Genomic DNA, 19,574 nt, shown 5'->3' with positions numbered 1-19,574 from the left:
TACTGTCCACAGTAAACATTTCCTACCATCTTTACCCACTGAAGACCTTTTGGTCCAGCAGACAATAGTTCAGGCCTCTGGTGTGAGGCCATGTGCCGAGGGACATCATCACCCCATCTAACCTCAGTGAGCTGCCAGGAGCAATCGTCCGGAGAAGAGATGTAGGGACACCCCCAGGGACAGAATGTTCTGTTTTGTCAACGATGTCTGACTTCCAGGAAATAATCAAAACCTCTGCCTGTGACTGCTTTTAGGAGGAAGGGCTTCACTTTCCTTCCAGGCTCCGCTGCACCGCTACCTGCTGGGGATGCTTTCTCGGAGGCCCTGTGTGGAAGCGTGAATTCTCTGTCTCCCCTGTGCCCTCGTGATGGCGTTTTTACCTGTCCCTCCCTCCTGCTGCCTACTTCTCACGCTCTCCACGTGATGGGAGCCTTCCGGGGAGGCGGGGTGGTGGTGGTGCAGAGACCAGAACAGAGGCGTCCTGAGTTTACTGGACGCCTGGCACAGTGCTCAGTGACTACCCACTGCGTTGAACTGAGTTGCAACAAGGCACGCGACCGTGATGGCTGAAGCTTGTATTCATGTTAGAAGTGAATGAACGGTGAAAAAGGTAAAACTACCAAAACCCCAAAAAAGGGAGCTTCAGTCTGTTCTTCTGCCCTAAGTCTAGAGGACTCTGCCCGGTGCCCAGCCTGGGACCATGCTCTCCACTGCAGAGGGAGGCCCGCACTTGAGCAGGTTCAGTGACAGGTGGGCTGTTCCTGCCACACCCTCAGAGGTTCTCTCGCAGCAAGCCACAGACATCAGGCACCACACACGCGGCGGGCGTGGGGCAGGGAGGCAGGCAGGGATGAATGGAAGAGAAGAGGGACAGGATCGTAGCAGGAGGCACCTTGCGCTAAGAGCCAGTCAACAGGTGGGCATCAAGAGGGTGGGGGCTTCCCTGGTGGCGCAACGGTTGAGAGTCCGCCTGCCGATGCAGGGGACACGGGTTCGTGCCCCGGTCCGGGAAGATCCCACATGCCGCGGAGCGGCTGGGCCCGTGAGCCATGGCCGCTGAGCCTGCGTGTCCGGAGCCTGTGCTCCGCGACGGGAGAGGCCACAACAGTGAGAGGCCCGCGTACCGCAAAAAAAAAAGGGGTGAACGTTCTAGGAGAGTGCCCGCGGCACAGAATGCGTGGCCAGCCTGCCCGTTTCCACGGCTTCGGGTACAGGCAGCTGGCGGGGCTGGAGAGAGGCCGGGACAGGCAGGGGGAGCCTGCAGGTGAGCTGTGGCTTGAACAGATGCCGAGCAGGTCTGTTGCTCTCTCGCCCACTTCAGCCTCGTCCCCCGGGGCTCCCACTGCCCGTCCCTGGCTCCAGGTCAATGAGCACACCTGTTACCTTCATCCTAGGAGCTCCTGGAGGTCAGGCCTGTGTCTCACCTCCACATCCCCTCTGTGGAATGAAGAAGGAGCCATGGGATCCTGAGCCCTGCCCGTCTGACTCTTCCTCCTGTTTCTTGAGATTCACCATTTTCCCCAAGGCCAGGGCGGGACATAGGCCTGGCACTAGCAGGTGCCGCTCGGCTCCCTCTCCTGCCCAGGTCGGGGGACGTGGGAGAAGCAAAAACCCCTCCATTTGACTGAGTTTACCAAGCAGTGACTAGACAAAGTCAGTTAGTAAAACATAACAGCATTATCTTTTTGCCTACCTGGACCTACAGCTATGTTTCCTCCTGTTATTCTCACCACCAGCAAAGCCCTGACTAGAATGTGGAGGTGTAAGAAGAATCCGAATCAAGTAAGCCGAGGGATAAGATGTAAAGAAAGAGGAGTCGGGACTTCCCTGGTGGCGCAGTGGTTAAGAATCCGCCTGCCAATGCAGGGGACACGGGTTCGAGCCCTGGTGCGGGAAGATCCCACATGCCACAGAGCAACGAAGCCCATGCGCCACAACTTCTGAGCCTGTGCTCTAGAGCCCGCAAGCCACAACTACTGAGTCCATGCGCCACAACTCCTGAGCCTGCGCTCTAGAGCCCGCGAGCCACAGCTACTGAGCCTATGTGCCACAACTACTGAGCCTGCGCTCTAGAGCCCACGAGCCACAGCTACTGAGCCTATGTGCCACAACTACTGAGCCTGCGCTCTAGAGCCCACGAGCCACAACTGTGGAGCCCATGCGCCTAGAGCCTGCGCTCTGCAACAAGGAGAGCCACGACAATGAGAAGCCCGTGCACCGCAACAAAGAGCAGCCCCTGCTCGCCGCAACTAGAGAAAGCCCACACACAGCAACAAAGACCCAATGCAGCCCAAAATAAATAAATATATAAATTAATTTATATTATAATAAAAAAAGAAAAAGACAAAAAGAGGAGTTGGCCAGACAGTCTGGGAAGAATGACCAGTGAGAACGAGTTATTGATGGGGTCCCTGGTGGCTGCTGGGAAAGCAAGTTAGCAGAGCTGGGTGCCACAGCCAGGCTCTCGGGGGTCAAGAAGAGATGCATGGTGAGGGGGCTCCAGTACAGACAGGTGGCAGGGCCAGGTGGGAGGAAAGCAAGGAGGATTGGCAAGACAGGGTTTTTCCAAGATCAGGAAGACACGTGGCTAGGCGAGGGCCTGGGAGGGAGGCTGTGGCGGGACTGGACGAGAACCCAGGGGCCACGGGAGACAGAGGATGCGCTGGGAGCTAGAAAGCAAATGGAGGGCTTGGCCCTGGAGGGAGAAGCCAGCAGAGCAGGAGTGGAGGGGATGGAGACAGACCCCCACGTGAACAGGGAGAGGTTCACGCGGAGGGCCCTGGCTTCTCTGTTCGCTGGAAGGCAACACGATGTGCGCAGGGTTCGAAGGAAGCGCGCACTTAGCGGATCTGGGGCAGCCCGTAGACAACAAGCCAAGAAACCCGAGCAGCCGCGGCAGGTGGCAGAGGGGTTGCTGCCGCCTCCAGAGCATGGGTGCTGACTGCTGCAGACCCCACCGCCCACTCCGCCAGGGCGATTCACACACACCGTCTACGCGCAGGATCCGAGGCGGGGGGGTGGGGGTGGGCGGTGTTCTGTTATTCTCCCCATTTTACAGATGAGCAACTGAGGCTTCAAAAGAGCAGGTGACTTGCCCAGGTGGGAGCTGGGATTGAAACCCAGGTCACCTGTCCTCTGAGGGATCTTGTGTGGACCCACCTGTCAAGCTCTGTGCCTTGTGGCCCAGGAGCAGGGCCAAAGCCGAGACACTGAGGGTGCTGCCTGGAAAGGAGGCTGCTTTGTGGGACCCAGATGGGAACCCCCAAACCCAGGGAGCTGGGATATGGCAATGGAGAGCCCTGAGGGAGGCCAGGAGGTCACAGTGAGTGCCCGGAGGCATCAGTGCCCGGGGGGGCTGTTAGCAGATGAGGATGGGAGGTGGCCAGGGTGGGAACAGACTCCACGGACTCAGTATCGGACCTGGGAAAGTGGAGGACGGCAGTGCACTGACCGGTACGGGGAGCCACGGTGACAGTTTCACCAGTCAGCTCATCGCATGCCCCTGAAGGCTACAATTCCTGCCACACACCTAAACATCATTTTGCCTTTGTTCCTGTTGGTTCTCTGGACTTCTATTTCCTCGAGAGGAAGTCCGGAGAGGAGGCATGACCCGTCTGTATCTAGGAGCCGGACCTCATCTAATCCTCACAGGAACCTGAGAGGGAGGTGTTATCACCCCTTCCACACGTGAGGAATGAGGGGACACAGCAGTCAAGATCACATGGCTGGGAAGTCAGGGGGGCCAAGACCGGAGCTCGGGTCTGTGTGTTAACATGCATGGGACACAGCGGTGGTGACGCCAGCAAAGATCTTGGGAGGACTGCGTCAGTGATCAGGCAGAAGAGAGACCACGTGTCCCGGGGGCGCCCACCCCCACGCCGCCTGCCCCGACACCCTAGCGCTGCCAAGAGGCTCAGCCTCACTCCTCTGCCCCCGGCAGCAGGACCACGAAACCAGGTCAGGCGGCAGGTACACGGCAGAGGCACGAGGAAGGGGGCACGAGGAAGCCCCCAGCTCTGCCCTGCTGGGCTCTGCAGAGAAAACAGCATGGGAAACCAGAGCACCTCGAACCGACTGTGCTGACGGAGCGGGAGGGCCATGGGGGTCATCGCTCAGCGCTGGGGTCTCACACCTCAGGAGGGAATTGAGAAGGGGGTCCCGGGAGGGGAAGGTACGTACTTGACATTGGTGTTGGTGCAGATGATGTACTCGATCTCATCAGAATAGGGGTTCTGGAAGGTGAAGCTGCTGGTGCGGATTAACACCCACTCCCGGTTCTTGGTGCGGAATCGATACATGACCGACAGCACTTGGCCTTTCAGCTTCACCACCTGAGCAAACATTTGGAGAAGGAAGTCAGCGGGAGGAAGGATGGTGCCAGACAGAGGAGGGGGAGGCAGCCAGCGGGAGCTCAGGACAGGAGCATCGTAGCCAAAGACAGGCACGGAGGGAGGGTGGGGGTGGGAGAGAGCGGTCACCTGACGGGAGCCCTCTGTCCACTTCCCCCGTGAGGCAGGGCACTGCATTTAGGTTGTTCTGTCGCCACCGTGTGAGAAACCAACTAGTCAATGCCCATTTGATATCAGAACGTTTCAGCGTTTACAAATCAGATCACGAGAACTCTGCAAGCTGGAGGGTTTCCCTTTTTGCCTTGGCTGCTAGGGCGCTCTGGGTTTGGTGACAGTGCTCCCGTGAAGTAAGGCTCTCATACTCAGCTATGTCGTGACATTGTATTCATGGGTTTATTTAGTCATACCTCTCATTAAGAAATTCTTAACCTCTGTTTAACATTGTAGATTGGATTAAATATACTCTCTGGGAGGAGATAAAGTAAAATAACTAATTTCTATGCATTATCTCTTTGTATGCATGTATCTATTATTGCCCTTTTTTTTTTTTTTGGCCGTGCTGTGTGGCACGAAGGATCTTGGTTCCCTGACCAGGGATTGAACCCGTGCTCCCTGCGGTGGAAGCGTGGAGTCTTAATCACTGGACTGCCAGGGAAGTCCCTCTGCGATTACCTTTATGTTGCAGTATGGTTTCCAGAATACTTCCAAATGTAAACCCTCACAAGAACTAGGTGAGGTGGGCTTTACTATTTACAGAGGATAACGCTGAGTGTCACAGAAATAAAATAAGTTGCCCAAGATTGGACAACTTTGGTGGAAAAGCTGGGACAGGAACCAAGATCTTGCTTCCAAACCACAAGTGTGTTTCAGCGGACGCACGGCTGGCTTTCCTGCTCTGTGCAGACACACACGATCTATCACACACAGAAACCCAGAGGTGCGGAGGCGGGCGGGCGCAGGCGCAGAAAGCGGCAGTTCTCAGGGGCAGTTCTTGGCTGAAGCAGGAGCGTGAGGAGAAAGGACACAGATGGCTGGTGCGTCTGGGCCTGGCTGTGCTCATGCACCCAGGACAAAGCAAGGCAAACCGGAGCGCCCCCTCCTGGCCTTCAGGATGGGAAGGCCCCAGGCACTGGGCAGCGGGCCGGCCCTACTGCAGACCATAGTGTGACCAGAGATGAGAATGGGGACCTGGTCCTAGGGGTCGGGGAGGCACTTGTGCTTTATTCCAGGTTGGACGTCAGTAGCCAGTGTGGGGGCAGGGACCCCTCGGTCACTGAGTCTCCCCCACCCTCAGCCCAGGGCCCGGCACAGAGCAGGCCCCTCGAGCACATTTCCTGAGCCGACCTGATGCATCTTTGGCCCCGTGCCCTGGGCTGATGCAGCCGGGGCGGCCATCCTCTCTCTGCACTACCCCTGGGGAGCAGGATGAGATGAAACCTGAGGGTGCTGGGCTCCCTGGTGGGAAAGTCCACGTGATAAAGAAACCAGACTGAAAGCGCAAGGAGGGGAGACCCTTCCTGACACCTCACGTGAGGAAGCATAGCCGCGGGGCGAGGCCAGGCCGGGCGCTCGGGGGTGCCTGCCAGCCGGCCTACAGCCCCAACAGGAAGCTGGCCAGAGGTCAAGGCCACATGCCCCTCAGGTCGATGTTCTGAGGGGTCCTCCTCTGAGTCCGCACAAAGCACACGGGACACAGGCAGCGCCCCCGTCGTGAGACCACGTCTTCCACACTCTGAAGCTCGCGGATGGAACCTTTTCATGTTTCCTCTAAGCAGGATGCCTGAGATGGTGTGAAATTTTTTAACTCCATGTAACGAACACTCCCAAGGCACGGCGTGTGTGCAAGCTGAGCCCTTGGAGCTGTGGCTAAAGAGCCGGGGGAGGGAGCGCAGCCCTGCACCCGCCTCGGGGCCGACGGGCAAGCACCTTGTGCGTGTTACCTCACGCAGTCCTCACAGCAGTATTTTGTGTAACTGGAAACTGAGCCTCAAAGGAGTTAACTATCCTGCCAAAGCCTTATGACTAAGGAGGGGCAGAGACAGGATGGGATCCCAGGTCTACCTGACCCCTGTGCCCCTTGTCTCTTCTTGAATCACTATAGCTGAGACAGAACACTTGTCCCCACAGAGCTTCTCACCTAGCACAGGCAGGGCAGGTGCATGGGTAACTGTAACTCAGAGAGAGCAAATACCACTACAGAAACGTAAGATTGAGGCAGGAGATAGATGGGTCCCAGGCTCAGCAGCTGGAGTTTGCCCCGCTGTGGGCAGACACTCCAAAATTGCAGGAGTGAGAGACGAGCTGGGCCCCGCCCAGATAAGAGATAAAAGACCACATATTCCTCATCCTCGAAGTCAAGGAGACCTTCCCGACTACACACGCGCAGAAAGGCTCCTTGGAGGTCAAAAAGGAAAGGGGAGCCACCCCGTAGTAGGTGATGTCAACCTACCCGTAGGCCTCTTCACTAGAATCCACCTTGGCTAAGAGGTGCGTGCACACATGGGAGGACCCTGAGATAAATCAAATACGGACTCAGAACCGGGCAAAGCAAGGTGACTGGACAAAGGAAACGGGAAGAAATGCCCCCTATAAGTGATTCTTTCTCTGAGCCCGCCCGTGTGTCTATCCACACATATTCTTTTTCCTAATGAACATTTTACTTGTTTCACTACTTCCTGTCATTGTGGGATTCTTTTCTGCAAAGCTGAAGGGCCAGGGCCTTGTCACTGGCCACTGGTCTAGTGGCTAGGATTTGGTGCTTTCACTGCCGTGACCTGACCTCAATCTCTGGCCGGGAACCGGAAGCCCTGCTTCAAGCTGCTGCAGGCCGAGGCCACCTGAGATCAAGATCAGGTGCCACAGGTTACCAGCAAGTCGAGGAGACAGCCTTTCTCAGGATCCAGAAAGGGTTCCTGGAGGGAGATGGGTTTGGGTAAAATGTTGGCAAGTGAACACCCTGCGCCTTCTGGGGAGGGCTCTCCTGGCAGGAGGCGCAGCGTGAGCGGATGTTTGGGGGCGGGGAGACCTGAGGTGCGATGGGGGATGAGACTAGGCACGTTAAGGCAGTGTGGGTATCACAGTCCAGGCCTGGAGGCCAGGCTGGTATGTTCACCTGAGCCTCATTCAGGTGCGATGCTAGTGTCCTAGGTCACAAAGGCCAGGCATAAACCCAGCCTAGCCCAGCTCTTCCTGAGAACAGCTTTACTCATCACCACCACCACTACTACCACCGTCACCACTGAAGGCATCTGAGCGGAGAGAAGAAGGAACCTGTCTTAAATCTCACTGGGTTCCACTCTTTCATCTGACTTCTAGGTCAGCTGGGATCCAGAGAGGGAATCCAAGAGCAGACACCAACCTCAATATTCCTCACCAACTCGATCCCACTCTAAGGTCTCATGTCAGGGCCATTCAAATACTTTTGTTTAAATCCAGAGTTCAAGGGCTGACGCCGAACTGACATAGCCTCCTCCGTGCTTTTGCAAAAACAAGCCACTTCCCTTTATCAACATTTGTCCCTCACCCCGACCACTGGTGGCTAGAACCCAAAGAACACAAGCGAGGGGCTCAGGCCTGGCGCTCCCCAGGATGTCCCCGTGGCTGCTGCCCGCTGCCCGCTGAGCCCTGTGACCTGCCCTGGCTGCCGCCTCCAGAGCGTGGTTGCTTTGGCTTTGCCTCCTGCCTGAGGAATGAGGTGGCTGCTCTCAGAGCGAGCGTTACTTAAGCCAGATACCAGCGTGGGATCGATGTTAAATTCCTGCTTTTTCTTTCAAAATCTCAGGGGTGCTGTCAAATGCTGAGGCCGGTGTGGGGCTTCGGTGATGGGGATGGATGCTTTGGAAGGAGGCAGCCTCCAGCCCTAGATCTGTTATTGCCTTGCTGTGTGACTTGGGGCAGGTGACTGAACCTCTCTGAGTCCTGGTTTCCACTGCAAAAACGTGGGGGTGATAATATACTGTGAAGGATTGAGGATCATATAGGATAATGTATGACAAAGGGTCTGGCTGGTTACCAACAGTGATTGGTGGGGGGTGTCCCATCACTGCTAGAGCTTCATTTCCATATGAAAACGAAGCCAACCCAGTCCAAAGAGGACGATGCTAGACCACACAGTTTATAATAATTTCCACATATTTAGCAAAGATGGCATAAGAGATGTACTATAGCAGCGTTTATTGAATGTTTAACCATTCTGATTTCCCGTTTTTTCTGAACTGAAAGTCGCCTGCTGCGGGTGATGGTCCATTTAGACTACTTTATTAAGAGCAGCCACCTGCAAACACCATAGCCAGTGGTGGAGACGATGGTGAAAAGCACAGATGTGGAGCGTGCCCACAGGGAGCTTATGTTTTAGTAGAGGAGACAGAAAAAAAAAAAAAAAAAGGAAATCAACGGACAAAGAAAACAATTGAAAACTGGAATAGTTGCTGTGGAGGAAAAACGAGGGACTGAGAAGGAGGTTAGGGGATCTTTCTCAGCTAGGGTAGTCACTGATGGGGTCTCTGAGGTGACAGGAGTTAAAACCTAAAAGCTAAGAGGTGTCAGTCACGTGAAGAGTGAGGGTCAGAGGAGACACGTGCAAAGGCCCTGAGGTAGGAGAAAGCATAATGTGTTCAAGGAACCATAAGAAGGCCAGGGTGGCCCATGTGTAGTGAACACATGTGGATGAGACACGCAGGGCAAGGTTCCTGCAGCCGTGGTGAGTAAGGGGCTTGGACCTGCTTCTAGGTGCACGGGAAAGCCGTCGGCACTTTTTAGGTAAAGACGTGGCAAAATCTAATTTACCTTTTCAGAATGGTTTGGCCTGGGACAAGAGTAAAAGCAGGGAGACCAGCCAGGGAGCTGTTGCAAAAGTCAAAATGAGAGATATGGACGGGTGGCCTAGGCAAGGTCAGTAGGAGCGAAGAGAGGGAGAACGGGGCGGGTTACGGGTGTCTCTTGAGGTGTAACAGGGGCACTCGATGGGCTGGATGTGTGGAGGGAGATCAAGGGAGGAGAGAAGACTGTTTCTTGGTTTCTGGCCTTTGCAACCAGAAAGACAGTGGTGCAAGGGAGATTGTGGGCTGTGAGAAGAGAATCGAGCATTCTATGTTTGAAGGTTAATGGGCATTTGAGTGCAAGGGTGGGGTAGGTGCCTATATACCCGCAGGCGATGGTCTGGACTGAAGTCATCCAGTGGATAAAATCGCCTGGGAGAGTCTGTTTCTGTTTTGTAAATAAGTTCATTTATATCATTAAAAAAAATTAGATTCTGCCTATGAGTGATATCATACCGGCATTTGTCCTATTTACAAAACAGAAACAGACTCACAGATTTTGAAAACAAACTTATGGTGACTAAAGGGGAAACACTTGGGGGGGAGAGGGATAAATTAAGAGCTTGGGATTAACATACACACACTACTGTATATAAAATAGATAACCAACAAGAACCTACTATAGGGCTTCCCTGGTGGCGCAGTGGTCGAGAGTCCGCCTGCCGATGCAGGGGACGCGGGTTTGTGCCCCGGTCCGGGAGGATCCCACATGCCGCGGAGCGGCTGGGCCCGTGAGCCATGGCCGCTGAGCCTGCGCATCCGGAGCCTGTGCTCCGCAACGGGAGAGGCCACAGCAGTGAGAGGCCCGCGTACCGCAAAAAAAAAAACCAAAAAAGAACCTGCTATATAGCACAGGGAACTCTATTCTGTAATAACCTATATAGGAAAAGAATCTGAAAAAGAATGGATACATGTATACGTATAACTGAATCACTTTGCTGTACACCTGAAACTAACACAACTGTTAACTATACTCCAGTAACACTTTTTTAATGAAAAAAAAATCGCCTGGGGGATATTAGAGAGAAGGAGAGAAGGTCAGTAACAGAGCCCTAGGGCATCATGGCTTGGAGACGCAGGCAGAAGAGGGACGACAAAGCAGTCTGACAGGTGGAAAGAAAACCAGGAGCTGGTGATGTCTGGGAAGAACAGAGCGGAGCGCGCAGGAGGGGTTACGCGATCTGCGTGCGCAGGAGGCGTGTAATTGGAGCACTAGATCTATTTGTGCAGACATACCCAGGCCTTTAATAGGAGAGCTCAGCTGTCAGAGGCCCTCATTCTGAAACACTTGTAAAGCAGAATGTCAAGGACTTATTCTCTCAGGTGAATGACGAACTATTATTCCCTCTTAAAAAGTCATTTAAAGGCCCCTCTGCTGTAACATTACCCGTCCTTTTCTTTGCGGGGGCTGAAGCGAGTCGCCGGAGCCCTTTGAGAAACTGGCGCTCTCTCTCTCCTCCCAGGTGGACCCGGGCTCAGGAGGTGGCAGGTCCTCAGTGAGAAGCCTGCCCTAAGGTGCTCTTCCTTCACTGAGCTTCACTTGACTCACTGGAGCATGAAGATAATAATGCCCATCTCCCGTGACTGTCGTGAAGATTCGGGAAAGCAGTGTGTGCGAAAGGGATTTCCATAGCGCCTGGCACAGAGTAGGTGCTCAATAAACAGCAGCTGATCATAATGCTGCTCGGGATGCAGTCAGTGGTGTGGCCTTCCCCTCAGACCCTCACGGTCATCCTCAATCCTTCTCTCTCCTTCACTGTCTCTATCCAAAGCATCACTAACCCCACAACCGCCTCCTCTGCTGCTCCTACCCTATTTCAGGTCTCACCACCTCTCACCTGGGTGACTGAAGCAGGCTCCCAATTTGTCTTTTGTTCCAGTTATTTCGTACCCTTGTCTCTTCTGCATACCTGGGCTGCCAAAATTGTTTTTCAAAAACACTGCTCCACTTCAAATCCTCAAGGGAATCCGCACTTAAATGACTCAGGCGAGAATTTAAGCGCCTCGCAATGGCACATGAGGCCCTTCAGAATTTGGCCTCACCGGCCTCATCTTTGACCACTGCCCACCTCCTCCCCACAAGCGGGCCAGTGTCACTCCAGCCGTGAGAACTACTCACAACTCTCCCAAAAAGCCATGCTCTTTTGCATCTCAGGTGCTGGCCCCTCAGTCTAGAATGTCGTTTCTTCTCTGCTCATCTTTTAAGACCCATCCCAATTGTTGCCTCCCCTCAGAGACTGTTTCGGCCTCTTCCCCACACTGTCAACCTCTCCCTCCTCTGCTCTTCTTCCATGAACAGAAATTCCTTCCTGATGGTCTGCCGTCCCCCCTGGACTGCGAGCCCCTTCACGGCAGGGGCCCTGACTGATGCCTTCGGTGGGACCCTGCTTGGCCTGTCTGGCACATCGAAGGACTACATCCGTGTGTAGCCGGCTTCTACGTCACCTGTAAGTGAGCACTGGTGGTACCTGCTGAAAGCTCTCCCGCAGATGGCTCTGGTCCTCAGAGTGGCAGAATTCCAAAATGTCCTTTCCCAGAAGATCCTAAATAAAGAGACAAGCTTTAATCATCTCCAATCCCACATTTCATTTTTTTATATCTCACCGTTAGGCAGGAGCACTCACATACACCCCCTTCAACCCTTTAGCTCACACCATCATTAGGGGAAAAAAAGTGGATGCAAATTTTCTCTTTGAGCAGTCATGGAGCTGGCGTCTGGTACGCTATCCTCAGTCCTTTCGGCATGTTCAACGTCGACTTCTAATTTTGCCAAGGCATTAGAGCAGCAGCTTCAAAATGCAATTTTATTTTTGTTTGCCTTGGAGAGGCAAACTGCACAGGCAAACTGTAATAAACATTTTAATAAACAAAAAGAACGCAAATGATAGCATGAGGACAGATGTGTTGCCTATGAAAACTGGAATTGTTTAAATGGGGAAACTGCAGCTCTCTCGTGCCTGGAGAGATGCTGTTATCATAAAATAACTGTACTTGCTAAAAGCCTCTTTACTACCTACCTTTGCTCCTCTATGTTTTATTCAAAGGACCCAGCATTAACCCCAAACAAAAGTGTTTTGCAATGAAACCAACTATAAAAAGATAAACCGTCGAAAGGCAAATGCGTTGTAGGAAAGTGGTCCAGCTGGAAGTGCCTTAAATGGCAAAGGATTTAAACTAAGTCATTGATCAGAACCCAAATCCGCAAATGGCCTCAGTGGGAGCGGACACTGACAGTGGAAAGGAAGTCTTATTTGTGTGCCAAAAAGCATCTACATGCCCATGGAAGGTGCTGGTGGATAAATGGATCTGGCTGGAAACAGAGGGCCATCAGAGGTTATGGTGATTTTGGAAAGAGATTAATTTTCCCCATCATTCCAATCCAAAATCTGAAGTTTGCATCAACCTAGAGATGTAGAATTATATGAATGGTCCCAATATTTCAATTTGGTCTGTTCTAAAATATATATGTGGGCTTCCCTGGTGGCTGATAAGGAAACTGGGGCTCAGAAATGTAAAGAAAGTGGTCCACTCTTCCGGTTAGTCCAGGGTGTGGCCAAGGCAGTTTGAAACATTTTAGACTCATTGTACTCATGACCTGGAAGGATCTGTGAAATTAAATCTACATGGGGGACTTCCCTGGTGGCACAGTGGTTAAGAATCCGCCTGCCAATGCAGGGGACACGGGTTCGAGCCCTGGTCCGGGAAGATCCCACATGCCACGGAGCAACTAAGCCTGTGAGCCATAACTACTGAGCCTGTGTGCCACAACTACTGAAGTCCATGTGCCTAGAGACTGTGCTCTGCAACAAGAGAAGCCACCGCAATGAACCCGTGCACTGCAACAAAGAGTAGCCCCTGCTTGCTGCAACTAGAGAAAGCCCATGTGCAACAACAAAGACCCAATGCAGCCAAAAATTAAATAAATAAAATAAACAAATTTATAAAAAAAATATATATATATAATTAAAATACCCATATCAACATACCCCAAACTCTTTTCCTTTTTTTTCTTTCTTTTTTGTTCAAATGTTTTTTATTTTGAAAATTTAAATCTACAGAAAAGTTGAAAGGGTGGTATAATAAACACCTGTGTGTCATTTAGCTCGATTCATCAATTGTCAATATTTTGCCACATTTGTATTTTTCTCTTTCTTTCATATATATGTAAACATAAATATATAAGTGAAACATAAAATATATAGAAATGAAATATCTTTCATATACACATATATTTAAAAATTTTTTGTTGACTCATTTGAAAATAATTAGCAGAAATCATGACACTTCTCCCTGAAATATGTATCTCATAAAAATGACACCATCTCACAAATCCATAATATACCATATTATGCCTAAAAAAACATCAATAGTTATTTGATAAAATCACCCATTATTCCATACATATTAACATTTCCTCCCAAACGTCCTTTATAAGTCTTCAGGCTAAGGACCCAATTAAGGCTCTTACATTACATATTATTATTTTATCTCTTTGGTTTATCTTAATTTGGAACAATCTCTCCTGCCTTTTGGTGTTTCTTATGACTTCTGTGTTTCTCATGGACTTTTTTTAAAGAAAGGCCTTGAAAATGTGCCCCCTGTAAAAAGAGGTTCCAAATACATTTGAGAAACAAGCAGTTAGACAAAATTAATTGAACATCTTTAAGACTTTTCAGCATCTTTCACACTAATATACTTTTAAAGTTTCTAAGGAGATTTTCCGTTTGGTGTTAATCAAACTTAATTAATCAGAGAGCCTCTTTTTCATAGAGCATCTTAATTCTAGTTTGAGAAAAATCATTTAGATTAAACGAAGTGGTTAGGACAAAAAATGGAGAGTTAATTTTAAGCAGTGCAGTGGCATACAATGTTCTTTTTTTGCTTTGGAAGGACATTACTGTACCCAGGTAGGGAGATGGATTTTTATCCTGTGTTTCCCTATATTGTGATGTACAATATCTCAAACAAATGAAGTAGGGGCATTTTAAGTAAAACTAAATCTCTAGCTGACTGCCATGAGCTCAAAACCACCTACCTGGGGTTGGTAGCCAATCACACTGATGCATCTTGGGTCCACAAATGTGATGATCCCGTCAGAGTTATGCCGGGATAAGAATTCCGTTGGCACCGACATCCCGCTCATGTCCATGCACACAGGAGAGCTGGTCACCTGGATGGAGAAATCCACAGGGGGGTGGTGACGGAGACTGAGTTAGAGAATGGGAAAAATCCATGTGGATTTTTAAAATAAATAAATAATTAATTAATTTCTTTATTTTTGGCTGCATTGGGTTTTCGTTGCTGCATGCGGGCTCTCTAGTTGCGGTGAGCCGGGGCTACTCTTCGTTGTGGTGCGCAGGCTTATTACGGTGGCTTCTCTTGTTGCAGAGCACGGGCTCTAGGCGCACGGGCTTCAGTAGTTGTGGCATGTGGGCTCAACACTTGTGGCTCGCGGGCTCTAGAGCGCAGGCTCAGTAGTTGTGGCGCACGGGCTTAGTTGCTCCGTGGCATGTGTGATCTTCCCGGACCAGGGCTCGAACCCGTGTCCCCTACATTGGCAGGCGGATTCTTAACCACTGCGCCACCAGGGAAGTCCCCCATGTGGATTTAATTTCACAGATCCTTCCAGATCATGAGTACAATGAGTCTAAAACGTTTCAAACTGCCTTGGCCACACCCTGGACTAACCGGAAGAGTGGACCACTTTCTTTACATTTCTGAGTCCCAGTTTCCTTTTCAGTCCCTGGGAATTAGGATGCTGTAACCTCATAGGGTGGTTGTGAGGTTCAGAGAGACACTGCACGTCAAACCCTGGCACAACGCCTGGCACACAGCTGGTGCTCAGAAATGTTAATACCCCTCCCTTCCCCCGCCTTCCCGTTATTAAGGATGGGAAATGAGTCTAAGGAACTGGTCAAAATTTGGAAAGCCTATATTTGTGAACTGAATTTACCCAGTGTTCTTTCTTCCCCATTTGCAAGGAATAACCAATGCTTATCACATGTGAATGGAATAGCTTATTCATCTGTCTGAAAATGGTAAGACCTAGGAAACCAGGGATGTGAAAGGTCAGTGTCCTCTGAACTACATCTGTCATGGCCCCTTCATCAGTACGGTGAAGGCCCTCGATGCCACAAGGAGAAAGACTGAGTGGCTACTGTGTGTGCCAGGCATGAAGCCAGTGGACTTTATATACATTATTCAGCATATCTAATTCTCAAAAGACTAAAAAGACACATTTTTTGCCCTTGAGGAGCTTGCAAGGAAGGGGACTGCCCTCAACTAACTATACGAAAACAGACAGTGAAGAACTGACATATAAACGTAACGCCAGGCGTGTAGGGAGGAGGGGGTGATTCATTTTGACTAAGCAGATAAAGGAGTCATTTCACTGGATCTTGAAGGATGAGGAAATAGGAAGTAAACACGAGGAGAAGGAGTTGTAAAAGGAGAAGAAGGGAAACAAGGAAATACCAGGCAGAAGGAACAGCCCGTGGACACCTGCAACGGTGGGGAAGTGCACGGTGGGCTTGTGGAAAGGGCATGCTGTGGTTTGGGAACAGGGCATGAAGGGGGAGGGAGGAGGTGGGGTTGTAAGATGAGTGAGTGCTTTATCCTGCAGACGATGGGGCAACATTCAAGGGGATTAAACAGGGGTGTGAAACAACAAGGTCCTACTGTGTAGCACCAGGAACTATATTCAGTACCTTGTCATAACCTATAATGGAAAAGAATCTGAAAAAGATATATCTGTCTACGCAATGGGTTGGCTAAAACGTTCGTTCGGGTTTTTCCGAGAAACGTGAATGAACGTTTTGGCCAACCCAATATCTATCTATGTGCCTATGTGTCTATCTATGTGCCTACGTGTCAATCTATGTATCTGTCTATCTATCTATCTGTTTATCTATCTATATTTCTATTTATCTTTCTCTATATATCTGAATCGCTTTGCTGTACACCTGAAACCAACATGATATTGTAAATCAACTATACTTGAATAAAAAATATTTTAAAAAACCGGGTGTGATGTGAGCAGAGCTCAACTTTGCAGTAACTGGCGCACATGTGGGGACGGACTGACTCAGGCCCTCAGTGAAGCAAGGACAGCTTGCTTCTGCCACCCGCGGCTCAGAGTCCCTGCCCCCCTTCTTCTCCCAGATTCAGCCTCATCCTTCTCCCACAGAGCGAGACACAGAACCCAACGATACTGAGGACACAGGAGTTCGAAAAAGGCATCCAAACCTACAGGCTCTTGCTCTTTGCAATAATAAGCCTTCCCTGGAGATCAAAAAGGCTGTGAGCTTTTTCTTACCTGGAGTCTTCCAATTGCCACAAGGCAATATTTACTGCTTTGTCCCACGTCGGCATCTTCTTCGGGTATAGTCATTCCTGAAATGAGAAATGCCAGAGTCATCAATGCCATGTCCAAGATGAATCGTAAAGGGGTAAAAGTGTCCATGATTTTATTTACACAGTCAAAGATACAGATCCACTGTTGACCCTGCAGGGTCTGGGAAGCTGCCAATGAATTAACCACCCCTCGCTCATTTCCTGCTCCTCTCTCTGCCTGATGTCTTTTGATAATTTCACGGTACATTGTCATCCGCATCTGTGGATGATGCAGAGGGATTTAAGGAAGATGAAACAGATTATTCATTTATACATTTGCAAAACTTGGCTAAAACACTTGGTTATAAGAGAAATTTCGGTAAGAAGTGTACAGGGGCACTTCAAATTATGTAAATATTTCACTTATCTGTTGCCAAAAATCAAAGACCATCAGAGGCAGAATCATAAACAAAAACAAAAAAACAAAACTCACCAAAACCAAAATGACTAACTTGCCAGGGAAGAGAACATAACCAGTGTTCACCCTTCTGATGTAAAGTCAGGGTTTTCGAGGGATAGAAAGGAGAAACTGGTGATGGGAATGATAATTAAGCACTAAAAACCAGTGCTCTGGACAGGAAGGAATTGGTTAAAACAATCCTCATTGTTGTTGGTTAGAACTGTTGTAGTGAAACAAGCATTCTGCTCTGATATCTCCTAGACAAGAGCTGTTAAGTAGAAAATTCCCTTTTATACTGCATAACACTTAATGTAAGTATTTTCGCACTAGGTCAGATCGAAGGTTCACGGTGATGGAATCACACAAGCACAGTGACAGCCCATCACTACAGACTGTGAAGGGAGTGTTAACACGACTCTAGCTGTAAGGGCCAGAGAAATGTCACTCCCTCCTCATTCCCACCACCCTCTTCACACTCCTCTCTGCCTCCCCCGCCCCCCCCCCCCCCCCCACTCCCCGGCTGGAGGTAACCAGCTCCTTATGTTTCTGCTTTATCCTTTGCTGTATTTCTTTTACGCAAATGAGCATCTGTCTCCTCTTCTCCTATGAAGGGCAGTGCACTGTAGATGCTCTTTGGGGCTTTGTTTATTTCACTTCACAGTATGTCCTGAAAGTCACTCCGTAATTATTCATAGAGCTCCTCCTTATTCTTTTTTCAGAATTGCATATTGCCGTATTATGTAGAGTAACCAAGGTTGAATACTACCACCCTCTCATGTATGAACATTCAGGTGTTTCCAATACTTTGTAACTACAAACAAGGCTGCAAAGAATAATCTTGTGCACACACACTTTCTTAAGAATTGGAGGTGTAGATACACCCAGAAGATACACCTACCCTAGAAGTGGGATTTCTAGGTTACGAGGTAAGTGTATATGTATGTAGTTTTGTTAGGTGTTGCCAAATTCCCCTCCAAATGCATCAACGTGCATTCCCACCAACAAGGTATGAGAGGCCTTTTTCCCCAGTCTTGGCCAACAGAATATGCTGTCATAAGGATTTAATTTTGGTCAGTTGGATCGGTTAGAAATGGTATTTCAGTGCTGTCTTAATTTGCATTTCTCTAATTAGTGAGTCTGCACATCATTTCATATGTTTGAGGATCAGTTTTGTATCTTATCTTTTAGTGAATTGTCTATTTGTGTGTCTTCCCCATTTTTTTAAAAAAGGTTTTCTTTCTTCTTTTTTAAATTTATATACTTTTTGCTGCGTTGGGTCTCCGTTGCTGTGCCTGGGTTTTCTCTAGTTGTGGCGAGCAGGGGCTACTCTTCATTGAGGTGTGCAGGTTTCTCATTGTGCTGGCTTCTCTTGGTGCAGAGCACGGGCTCTAGGCGCACGTGCTTCAGTGTGGCACATGGGCTCAGTAGTTGTGGCTCATGGGCTTAGTTGCTCTGCAGCACGTGGGATCTTCCTGGACCAGGGCTCAAACCCGCGCCCCCTGCATTGGCAGGCGGGCCTCTCACTGCTGTGGCCTCTCCCGTTGCGGAGCACAGGCTCCGGACGCGCAGGCTCAGCGGCCATGGCTCACGGGCCCAGCCGCTCCGCGGCATGTGGGATCTTCCCGGACCGGGGCACGAACCCGTGTCCCCTGCATTGGCAGGTGGACTCTCAACCACTGCGCCACCAGGGAAGCCCGGCAGGCGGATTCTTAACCACGGTGCCACCAGTGCAGTCCCCTTCCCATTTTTCTATTGGGATTTTGATCCTTTGCCCCTCAATTTTCAGGAGTTCTTCGTGTATCAGGCATATTAAGCCTTTGTGGTATATGTTGTGAATATGTTCTCCCGGGTGAGCCTTTGTCTTTTGACTTCCCTTACGATGATTGAAAAAATTTATAATTTTTATGTAGTCAAATTTATCAATCTATTACCTCTAGTATCTGAGCCATAATTAGAAAGCCATTTCCTACACCAGGGTTAAAGAGAAAGTCAGCCCTGTTTTCCTCTGACATTTTATGGTTTCCTTTTTTACATTTAGATCCCTAATCCATTTGGAGCTATTCTTGTGTAGCGGTGTGAGATATATTGGATTTAATTTTATCTTTTTCTAAATGGCTATCCAGTTGTCCCACTAACGTTTATTAAAAATGCAGTGATTTGAGATGCCACCTTTATCATACTATAAATCCTAATATGTATTTGGGTCTAATACTGGGCTTTCTCTTCTATTCCACAGGCCAACTGTCCATCAAGCATTAGTACCACAGGATTTTAGTTACAGAGAATTTATTGTATGTTTTAGTATCTGGCAGGGCTATTCCTCCCTTGTAGCTTTTCATTGTTTTCTTGTCTATTCTTAGACGTTTATTTTTTCACATGAACTTAGCATCAACTTATTTAACTCCATAAATAGCTTGCTGTTATTTTTATTAGGACTGAATTAAATTTATAAATCAACTTCGGGAGAACTGACATCTTTATAAAGTTGAATTGTCCTACTCAAGAACAGGGGATGTTTTCCATTTGTACGCCTGCTTTTGTGTCTTCCAGAACTGTACTGAAATTTTCCTCATATATACTTGTACTTTGTATACTTATGAAAATTCCTAAGTACTT

At 49.6% G+C, this 19,574-nt stretch overlaps 1 protein-coding gene across 5 annotated transcripts in view; it reads right to left on the bottom strand.

Annotated features, from left to right (window-relative positions):
• Window positions 1–19,574, bottom strand: part of ARNT2 (aryl hydrocarbon receptor nuclear translocator 2) — a 198,852-nt gene that overhangs the window by 34,269 nt on the left and 145,009 nt on the right. For all 5 annotated transcript variants that reach the window (XM_032622321.1, XM_032622323.1, XM_032622325.1 and 2 more), the window contains 4 exons: window positions 16,482–16,558; window positions 14,202–14,336; window positions 11,635–11,709; window positions 4,180–4,331 (listed from right to left, as the gene is read on the bottom strand). In XM_032622321.1, the coding sequence (XP_032478212.1) occupies window positions 4,180–4,331; window positions 11,635–11,709; window positions 14,202–14,336; window positions 16,482–16,558 (439 nt within the window). The remainder of the gene's footprint in view (window positions 1–4,179; window positions 4,332–11,634; window positions 11,710–14,201; window positions 14,337–16,481; window positions 16,559–19,574) is intronic.

This window comes from Phocoena sinus, chromosome 2, assembly GCF_008692025.1.
Source record: "Phocoena sinus isolate mPhoSin1 chromosome 2, mPhoSin1.pri, whole genome shotgun sequence".
NCBI classification, from domain to species: Eukaryota; Metazoa; Chordata; class Mammalia; order Artiodactyla; family Phocoenidae; genus Phocoena; species Phocoena sinus.
The sequence above is the reverse complement of the archived record's forward strand: the minus strand, read 5'-3'. Positions and strand labels throughout refer to the sequence as shown.